The 11,479-nt window shown below is 34.5% G+C and overlaps 1 protein-coding gene across 1 annotated transcript in view; it reads right to left on the reverse strand.

Annotated features, from left to right (window-relative positions):
• Positions 1-11,479, reverse strand: part of Tmprss15 (transmembrane serine protease 15) — a 133,901-nt gene that overhangs the window by 63,032 nt on the left and 59,390 nt on the right. The window contains exon 13 of the mRNA XM_004639096.1: positions 2,632-2,721. Within this exon, the coding sequence (XP_004639153.1) occupies positions 2,632-2,721 (90 nt within the window). The remainder of the gene's footprint in view (positions 1-2,631; positions 2,722-11,479) is intronic.

An 11,479-nucleotide genomic window follows, 5' to 3' on the forward strand; every position in this document is an offset into this window, starting at 1 on the left:
AGAACTGGGGATTGAACTCAGGGACTTGCGCTTGCCAGGGAAGCACTTATTCTACTGAGCCATCTTGCTGGCCCCTTGTTTTACTTTTTGATTACCAAATATACTGGTGGTTTAGACAAAAATATTTACAGTAAAATGTCTGTTAAATTTGAAATAAGGTTTCATCAATGAATTTTTTATATTAAGTGAATACAGAACCTAGGCACATTCTTTTGTAGTATAACATTTATGAATATAAAAATATTAATATTTTATTTCAATTCACTTAATTTATTATGATTCAATTTATTTTAAATTAAGTGATTAAAATTCAATATATAGTCAAGTAAATGTTAATATGTTTGTAAAATTTGGAATTTTTTTTTTTTTTTTACATATGTTGCATGCTGTTAGTTCATTGGGAAAAACTTGTCAGCATTACTTTTTATTCATTTTGAGACTATTTTAGTCTTCATATTCTGTTCTAGGTGCTTTCCTCTCATGATTTTATTTGCTTTATTTTCCAGTTCAATATAGTTTATTAAATACTGTAGAAACATAATCCAGATTTTATTTGCTTTTAAGGAATGAGATTTCTTTCTTTTTTTTTTAATGTTTATAGTGTCTTGGCTCGGGCTCATAGTGATCCTCCTGTCTCAGCCTCCCCAGTGCTGGGTTTACAGTTGTGTGGCACCATGCCCAGTTTCAGCGGCTGACACAGTATGCCCGGGGTTCTGGGGCCAGCATGGCATGTGATACCAGTGATCATGTCCAGGTCCTTGTTCTTGCCAGGTGGGCGCTTAGAGCACTGAGCTACCTTGCTAGTCCTGAGATTTCTTTTTTAGGGATTTCTAAATATTTGCTGTTACTTTTGAGATGTAGATGAATTTTTCCAAATATTACTGCATATGGATGTACTTAAGTCCAACAGATTCTAAAGAGAAAGCAGAATTTCAGTTTGGCATGCTCCTTCCTCCTATTTCAGGGAATGACATCACCAGTCAGGCCCTGCCCCTGTTAACTGCTATCTTCCTGTGAACTGACACCTCCCTGATGCTTTTGGAATAAAATTCCAACTTCAGAATATGGTACAAAATTCTTTCACACTTTCAGTGACACATATTACCATCATTAAACTTTCTTTAGAGAGCTAAAAGATACTTTCTTGTGTTTGCACGTTAAGAGCTTATGTGCACCTCCTTGCAGCATACTGCTTTGATTTTTATTTTAGTCTTATCTCAAACATTTCATAATGTTGGTGAAGCCAGATTCTCATATAGATAACTATCATTCTCTTTTTTCTTTAATGAATTTTAATGTCTAACAAAGTGCTTAGTATATTTCGGGTAAATAAATAAATTTAATTAATTTCACCTAATTATTTCATATTTGGATTCTTTTTGAAGGTTTTGGATCATTACTTCATTTAACAGATAAGTTAGAAATTTATCTTCAGTTTGAAGTAGAAATTGTAATTTATGTTTCCTCATACAAGTCTAATTAGATTTTTTTTTTTTTTTTGTATTTTAGTACAGAGTTTACAGGGTCTCACTACGTAGACTGGACTTGTAGTGATCCACCTGTTTTCAGTCTCCCAAGAGCTGGATTACAGGCTAGTGCCACCACGCCCAGTCTCAGTCTCCATCTCAGCACACAGCCGGCACGGCATGCCTGGGATTGAACCCTGGCTGCTGCATCTGCCTAAGTAGGTGCTTTAATTCAAGTCTAGTTAGATTAACAGCTGTTTATTTTCGTCAGATATTTCCTTATAAAAGGGGTACCACTTGACTTTGAAATTGATGCTCATATCTTCCTCTCTGAGGGAAGAAAGGTTGGAGTTTTCTCGTGCATGTTTTCGTTGTCAGTGGAGCAGCTCTTTCACTGGTAGAAATTTCCATTTAGAACAGTGGCTCTAAAGAGGCAAAGGCCTGAGAGGAACTTGGGTGCTTGCCAGCCTGGACCTAATGAGACAGACACTTGGCAGGATGGTTTGGGTCGCTGCATCTTTTCTGCAAAGCCTATGTAGCCCTCATGGGTTTCCCTAGGCAGCAACATTGACATTGAGGCAGTCTGTGTGCAGTTTTTGCAAACTATTCTCCCTATATTTAGGTATTTTAGTGATTCTCCTTATTATTTCCTCTTTTATGCTGGCATCTAATCACATTACCTGGTTTGTGCTTAATAGTCTTTACCATATATTTGCCAAAAGTGTGCATGTTGTAACTGGTTCTTTATTTTTTACACTTACAATTAACTTTGCTCTACCAAACTGTAAACTTTTCATACCCACTCTGGACATTGCATTCATAAGCAAGGCAAGTAAGACTGGGAGAGAAAGAAGTACCTGGGTAAGACTGGCTCTCCTACTTAATGGTGTTACCCAACTTTACTTTGGAATTGTAATAATGGCTACTACTTTTACAAATTATTGTGAGAACTGACTGAAAAAAATCAGTATTGAGCATTAGTGCTTTAAATGTTGTGAAATATGTAATTAAAAAGTTGTCAGTTGTTATTTTAATTTTTGTTATCATATTAAGCAATGTTGTAGGCAAGCACTGCTGGCTGTGCCTGTGTGTGACCAGTTAACCTCGCTGCACTCATGGGGATCTAACCTTGATATAGGGATCTCAGAAAATAAGTGACTCTTACAGAAAGCCTGATTAGGGTAGCTGTTCGGAAACTCTGGAGAACTGAATGTCGTATTTGGCTCCCAAAGTTCAAAAGGTCCTCCACAGTCCGCTGAAAGAAAAACAATGAAAAAAAATCATTAATGACACAATGTTTCACATGTCATACAAGAAATTTATAATTGTATTTTTACAATATTCATTTTGACACAAAAAATTAGACTTTATCTTTACATTTGTTTTTGTTTGTTTGTTTTTGGTCTTTTAGAGATAGTTTCACTGTACAGTTTAGGCTGGCCTTGAACTCACTGTGCAGCCCAAGCTGGCCTCAAACTCACAGGCTCCTCCTGCCTTAGCCTCACAAGTGCTGGGGTTATAGGTGTGTGCTATCATGCCCAGCATTAGGCTTTCTGTAAATGAAAAGTATGTAACTTAGAATAGGAAAAAGATGTAAGTAAATGGGTCTCTTCACAAAAAACCTCAAAAATCTTTGTATTTTATCGTATTTTTGTAATTTTTACAAAAAACTTTTTTCCAAATCTCTCTTTTAAGTAAACTTCATGAAGTAAGTTATTGAATTCAACAATAACAAAACAATAATATTTATAATAGAAGAAAATCTTTATCTGCCATTCTTTTATGAGATGGCCCAATAAATAACACATTTATACTTCTTGTTTTTGTATAAGTATAGAGAAAAAACTTTTCCTTTCTAATATTTTTTATTTTATTATTTTTAATTAATTTTATTGATAAACAGAGATCAATGAGACAGTTTCAAGACCGATTAATAGGACAGTTTCAATAGTTAATGCAATGCTTATTCTTATCTTCTCAGTGGTCATTTATAGTACAAGATGCAGACACAATATCCTGTCCAAATAGTATTAGTACAAATCTTTCTTCTCATTGAATTAAGAGAAAGTAGCTGTGTATCTATCCTAACTATTTTGTATATACAGATACAAAATGGTTGTTCATTTGTATCCCCTTTTCTTGTTTAGTTTTGTTAGAGATGGGTATTCCATTGCCATTTAAATATTGTAGGTGAGTGAATTCAGCAAAATAATCCAAAATATTCTAGTAGTCCATAATAGTAGTGGGTTATCTGTAGGACTGGCAATGTCAGAAGTTGCTGATTTGAGCCTTTTATAGCTCAGCATACTAATATTGCTTTATTTTTATACTTCATTTTTATACTTTTCTGCTGGACGTTTAAGACCAAGATAAAGGAAGACATATATAACAAGAATTGTCTTTTGTATCTGATAATGTCTGTCAAGTCCCCTCAGGATTTATCCTGTTACCCTGTACCACAGTTTGTAGATCCTTTGTCGGTATCAGTCATGTGGATGAGTAATGGCCATTGCTTGACCAATCTGTTCTCTGTGAAAGCCTGAGAGAATGTTTTATCTCCACGTGACTCTCCTTAGGCACACTCTACATCATCGATCACTTTGCTCTGTGGCCTCATAATCTCCTTGATCAGGAAATTTGGGACACAACTGAGTTACATGATGTTACAGTATAGGTTCTATTATGTCTTGAGTCTTCACTGACCTTGAAAGGATAGGGCCAAAATGTTGGCTGTCCTTGCGGCCTTCTTTTTCTCTAATTTTTGGTCTGCAAACTTAGGTTAACTCTCCAGAGGAGAAGCTTATTATTACCCTACAACATATGCAGTTGGGTTCAACCTCACTATCTGTCTGAATATCAAACATCTTAGGCATAACATGGAACAGGTATTTTCCATGTAGTATTGGTATGTTAAACATTAAGTCTCTACAGAATATGGAGAAAAAAATAAAAAAAATAAAAAATATTTTAAAAACATGATTAAACAATTATATATTTTTAGACAGAAATTTAGAAATCTAACCATATGCAGCATTGTAGCAGGACAGTCCTGTGATATTTTTTTTCTTGTCTCTTTTTTCATTTCTTATCCTTTTTTTTTAAATTTTTTATTTATTTATTTATTTCAGAGAGAGAGACAGAGAGAGAGAGAGAGAGAGAGAGAGAGAGAGAGAGAGAGAGAGAAAGAGAGAGAGAGAGTGGTGTGTGTGTGTGACCGGCTCAGGCCACCAGGGGGCAGGGCTGGCTGGCATGTGGTGCTGGGGGATTGAACCGCGGTCCCTGATGCTTTGCTAAGCTTGTTCTAAGTAGGTGCTTTAGACCACTGAGTCATCTCTCCAGCCCTCTTATCCTTTAAAAAAAAAAAATTTTACTTGAGAGACAGTACGGCAATAATTGGTGTGTCATGACAAGCAGTAAGTATTTAGGAAACCAGAATGACAGACATTCCAAGTGTTACCCTTCTATTACATATTGCTTACTTCAGTGAAGTTGTTTAGTTCATTGGTGTCAGCATATATAGTTAGGCATAGTGGGAATCCTATCAGTTAACTGCTAGTTTCAAAAACCTGCTGATATTTCTCAGGATCATTGCCTTACCCATCTTGTGCATATAAATGTATGGCTTTGCGCCTGTATTTTTTTCCTAGCTTTTCTCCTTGCCCTCTTCTCATTGTCCAATCCTCAAGTTCTCACTTTCCTTTTAATTTTGTTATATATTTCTATTTTTATTTCTTTCTTTGAGTACTTATACTAAGGAGACTATATGATATTTACACATGTGGGTCTGTTTTATTTCACTTATGAGTATATCTTCAAGTGGCATCCACTTAAATATAAATGCTTCAAGTTTATCATTGTTTATAGCTGAGTAATACTCCATTGTATAAAAAATACCACATCTTTTTCATTCATTCTTCAAGTGACAGGCATCTTGGTTGTTTTCAAGTTTGGCTATCATAAATTGTGCTGCTACAAACATAGGCACACATATAGCACTATGATATGATGTCTTCAGTTCATCTGGGAAAATTCCCAGTAGGGGGATAGCTGGCTTGAATGGGATTTCAATCCTGTATACTGAAGCATTTGACAACCAGGGACGGGAGACTGAAACTCTCAGGGCTTAATAGGGCAAACAAACAAAGGAGAGTAAGAGGTTTACAATAGTAGTCTTTTAGTTATTCCTTTGTGTTGAGCAGCAGAATATTTTCATCAGCACACCCTACAAATAGACTTCTCTTCCACCCTATGAGTCATGATTCTACCTGAGTCTACAGGGTGGATTTCAAAGAAATAGCTGTAGCTCAGTTCTACAAGTGACGCCTAGCCACCAGTAACTGTCACAGTCATTATGCATGTCCACAACACATTAGAACTTTGTGCGATATCCTATCCTCAAACTGTTAAAAGTGCTGGTCATTTATTTGCCATTCCAGTATTTATCTTATGTTTTACTCTTAGTACTTCTTTGCTATCATGAAAACTTTTTCTTAGTTCAATTGTTTTGAATCATTTAATTTTCTGAATATTGCTTAATCTTAATTTTTGTTCTAAGATTTATACTGTATCTTTGACTTACAATTTATTTAAAAAGACATTGTATGATATCTTCTAGTATTAGAAACTTTAAAAAGTATATTTCCATTTTCTGTTGACTTATAAAAAAAGAAGTTTGTACCTATGTTATTTGCTTATTATTTCTTGCCTATGTCTTATAAAATGAGAAACTATTTTGGCAATAACAACACACAATGTACTAACCATTGTTACTCTCCTAAAATCTTGTTTTGAGATTTTGTACCACTGTTTTTATTTTTTTTCTTTCTTTAAAATAAAAATAACTGATGTCAAAAAAAAATAAAAATAAAAATAAAAAATATATTTAAAAAAAAAAAGAATTCCCATGAAATGATCTGCCAGCTAACAAATTTTGGGAGTAGATTTGGGACTCAGGAGCTTATATTCAAATTTAATAGAGAAATGAAACATGTATCTTCCAGTTGAGAATGTGAGACTTTAGCCAGATTGACTTTATGATATTCTTAGTATGTTTTATTTTATATTCTAATTTATTAGAAACAAAAATTTGAACTAATGCAAAGATTTATGAACTATTATGTTCCAGTTTTCTAATTCTTACTATCACCATCATATTCAGAAATAAATCAAAAGAATAAAATTAATCTAATTTGAAGTGTTTTGAAATTATATATATATATATATATAATATATATATATATATATTTTTTTCTGTTACTAAATGGAAAATGGCATGGAAATTACTGACCCTCAGCAAACTAGAAATCAGATTATAGGAGATATAAGTCTCTCATAAAAGGTAGTGCCATCTGTGGTATATTTCTTTGATCATTTTGTCTATCATCTGCGTTAATTATTTAGAGCCATTGAAATTCACGTGCATTGTCTACATTTACACATAACTAGGTACTTAGATTTCAATTTCATGGCATTTATGTGATAGGACAAAGAGAAGCATTACTCTGCCCCAACATAGCACTGCCGCACAACTGTCCTGTTCTGTGATGTTGTAAGGCATGGTCCCCTCATGTCCCTTTCTGGGCTAGGCTTATTCACACATGGGAAAAAATTCTAAAATTAATAAACTCTCTCACAGAATACTATTTCAAAATTTCTGAAAGTTATGCGTATGTTTCACATCTAGGAAGAGAATACAGTGTGTTAAAGGAACATACATTCACACTATTGGATTAAAACTGTGCTCTAAGCTCATTGTACTTTTAAGACTTTGTTTTCCTAAATGTAAAATAGTTCTATATTAAGGATTTTTTGAGTTGTTGTAATGAGAAGTGATTTTTGAAGTGCCTACTCATTACTAAAAATACTGATTTTCATTTTTTTAACTTATTTGTATGTTTTTTAAAGAGAATACAAAGTAGTAAAAAAATAGAAATGATACAGAATTGCACTAACAAAAGAATAAAATTTCAACAGTGATTGTTATAGCACATATTGTTGTCTCAAATTAGTTGTTCAGATTATCAAACATAAGCATGAAAATTGATCAATCAATAGCAAATGATGGAGGGGATGTAGCCAAAAAGGATCACTTTCAACTGTTGGTGGAAGTGTAGACTAGTGTAACCACTATGAAAATCATTGTGGAAAATCCTCTTAACCCTAGGTTTAGCAGTCCCTTTCAACTGAGCTGTTCCCCTCTAGAGTATTTTTCCCTATAGAACTGCAAACATCATACTGCAGTGATACATGTGCACCCATGTTTATTCCAGCCCAATTTGTCACAGCTAAATCTTGGAAACAATTCAAAGGCCAACACCGGGGGAATGGATTTAAAAAGATGAGGTATTTTTACACAATGCAATATTACTCATCTATAAAAAAGATAAAGTTGAGGCATTTATAGATAAATGGATGCAACTAGAGCCCAAACTCATAAGTGAAATAACTCAGGCTTACATGTGTAAACTTGTTATTGTCTCCATAGTGTCAGAAGCTGAAAGAGTAAATAAAAGCTGAAAAGTACAATAGATACTGTGAAAGGAAAATACCATTTTTCACAGCATCCTTTGGATTAAGTAATTGCTGGATTTTAGTTTTAAATTGACAGTCTAAAATTTGAAGTCATACAGTCACTTCTTTATGCCATACACCTAGTGCCAATTCAAGAGCTCATCCAGCTGATCTTAAGCTCATCCATAGTACCTTCTTACCTCGCATCGAGTTTATCAAACTCTAAATCATTTTCACCACTTGTCCAAAGCCATAGAAGTGTGGAGTAAGTTTCAATGAGCAGAATTTGGCAGGTATATGAGCACAGAGTAGAAAAACATTGAAAAGGAAGTTCTATGAGAGATATAGCTAAAGAGAAGAAAGTCATGTACGTAGAATGCTGACCAAGGAATTGAAATCAAAGGACTAAGAACAATGAGGGTGGATGAAGGGCAGGTTTTTCATTTGAAACAAATGATCTTACTAATCATTTTGTGAAGGTTTTTAAAGGGTCTGTTAAAATCCTATAATCCTACATACACATAATTCATTTAATTTTTATATTTCTCAAGTTACATGCATAAATCAGCCCTCAGTGACAGTAATAGAAGAGATGAACTGCATCTATACAACAAAGAGGAGACTGCAGATTGAAAATAGGAGAAATCCAACTTGACCAGTGTTATCAGTGTATGAGTGTGTGTGTGTGTGTGTGTGTGTGTGTGTTTGTGTGTGAGACAGAGAGAGAGAGAGAAAGAGAGAGAGAGAGAGAGAGAGTGTGTGTGTGTTAAATGCCATTTTCTCTACCTTTAATTAAGGAAAAGCAAGGTTTCAAAGTTTATATTAGTTTACACAACTAATATAGTAAAAATTGCATTTTGAGAATGCAATGAATTGTTATATAAATGACATTTCACAGTGAACCGGTTACACCATAAATAAAAATGAGTAGGTAGAATTTTAATAAACTCCTAAAAAAAGCAAAAAGTTTATCAAATGAAATAGTTAAGCCTGTCCAATACATATTTATTTAGCTTTTTCCCTTAAATAGAAGTCTTGTGAAATTCATTCCTTCAAAATATTGAGATCCTTTGAATTGCAGTTTCATATCAAATGACTGACCTCTAAGAAACCTATGATTCTTGCTTGGTTAAGAAATTTCAGTTATTCTATGCATATAAATGATTGTAAAGAATTTCTCCTACTTAGGCAGAGTGCAGCAGCTGGGGTTTGGTCCCCTGCTTGCTGTGCCGGCCGTGCCCCTGGGGCGCGCTGATTGAGACTGGGTGTGGTGGTACATGCCTGTAATCCCAGCACTTGGGTGGCTGAAAACAGGAGAATCACTATGAGTCTGATCTACACAGTGAGGCCCTATAGACCCTGTAGACCCTGTCCCAAAATACAAAAAAAGAAGAAAAGAATTAACAAAAGTATTTAAAAACCACTCTAAATATCACAACTGACTTATTTTTAAGAACAGAGTACAGTAGAAACATAGCATTTACTTCTTAGTTGTGGAGTCAAAGATTCAAGCAATGTAATTTCAGGTATCACAGTCACACTGTACCACTAGATAAGCCATGTTTGCCTAGGGGGTAAGGTAAAGTATCCAATCCAGGGTAGGAGATACTATTCATTTATAGTGTTAAGCTCTGATTTTTCTTTTCTCAAGCTGTTTTTCAAAAACATAATCTAATTTCTTACTATACCAGTAGGAATTTTCCTTGCACATAAAATATAAATAACATTCAGCATTTTGCAAAATAGTTGTCAGGGATAGATAATACCCTTGAGGTACAATATTTTTAATTCATGCTTAAACTTCTGATTTCTACGACGTGTGTGACAAAGTGGAACTATCTACTGTGGGGAGGAAAGCAGGAGCGCCTAACTTTCATTTAGAGCAAGAGCATTTGAATTAAAGGTATTTTGGGTAAAACAATACAAAAGAATACAATTGCAATCAAAAATAGGTGTATGATTGGTAACCTTATATGAGAAAATAATGGATGTGGTGCAAAAAAAGATATCTCATCCTGATGATTAGTTTAAAAGTAGATTTTGAAGAATAACCATTATTTTTATCAGCATAGTAATAGGTTTTAAATCCTTTTGACTATTATAGTTAGCATTTGAAAAGTTCGGATTTCATGAATATTTGGTTTTAGTTTGTCAAAATTTATATTTCCACTGACAAGTCATTGTGATAACTCATGGCAAAATTGTCTTTGCTAGTTGGTTTGTTTGTGCTTAATATAAAGCTAGCCAATGATGGAAAGAAATGGGTTGCTTTTTAAAAAATCTTTTTATTGAATTATTCATTTATTTATCTAATACAGGGTTTCAGTACATAGCTTATACTCATAGTGACCCTCCTGTCTCAGCCTCCCCATGCTGAGAACACAGGTGTGCGCCACCACACCTGGTTTCCTTGGCTCGCTCGGCATGGGGCCAAAATGACATGTGGTCCCTGGGATCAACCTTGGGTCCTTGTGCTTGCCAGGCAGGTGCTTAGAACAGCGCGTTAACTCCCTGCCCTCGTTTACTTGATTTAAGAGTAAAAAATAGCTAAAACAAAATAGACCAGTTATAAATATTCATATAGGAGTCCTTGAGTGACGCTAAAGTGGAATTTTCTAGGAGTTTGCCTTCTAAGTGAAATGAATAACAATGAATGATATGCTGAATATAACCATCAGTTGCCAACACAGAGCTAGGTAGCAATTCATTTGTACAAGAAGAACTGAAGTTAAATGATTCAGCTTTAACTTGGGGTCCTGAAATATGGATTTGTTTCATATACATCTATGATATTCGTATGTCCCTTGTAATGATTCATTGGGCTAGCTTTGGAAATTGGTATCATGGCTGTGTGACAGAATGTTTATTTTCTTAAAATGTTCTTAGCATAAAGTCCACAGTTAATTAATTGGTGGCAGTACCAGAAATGCAATGGGGGAGAGGAGGTGGGAGCAGTAATGAGGGAGCAAAGCCAATAAATGGGCAGTGCCTTGCCCGTACAAAGACTGGATTATGTTCCTCCAAACTAGTCACAATGAGCACCCCTGGGGACAAGGAGGAACCTGAACTTTATTATTCAGTCACTTATTTAGGACTAATTATTTTTGCTTAAATGCTCCATAAATAGTGGAAGAAAAGCTGTCTGTCAGTCAATCATGGTTTCTTTTATTTTTGCTTAAACAAGTCAGTGATGTGCAACTAGAAAAACTCTGTTCAAATAAGAACTTCACTGAACTAACGGCAAATGACCTTAGAATGAAATTTTTCAGAATTCATTTGATGGTAATTAACAATTTCTGCTGTTCTCAGTATTTCCTTGAAGTAAATCATCTGGAAAGTGGAACAAATATTCTGGCAAATTATGTTTGCATTTTCAATCAGATGGGTTATTTTACCACTACAAATTTTCTTCTTCTTCTTCTTCTTCTTCTTCTTCTTCTTCTTCTTCTTCTTCTTCTTCTTCTTCTTCTTCTTCTTCTTCTTCTTCTTCTTCTTCTTCTTCT

Source organism: Octodon degus, unplaced genomic scaffold (assembly GCF_000260255.1).
Source record: "Octodon degus isolate 3935 unplaced genomic scaffold, OctDeg1.0 scaffold00106, whole genome shotgun sequence".
Lineage (NCBI taxonomy): Eukaryota > Metazoa > Chordata > Mammalia > Rodentia > Octodontidae > Octodon > Octodon degus.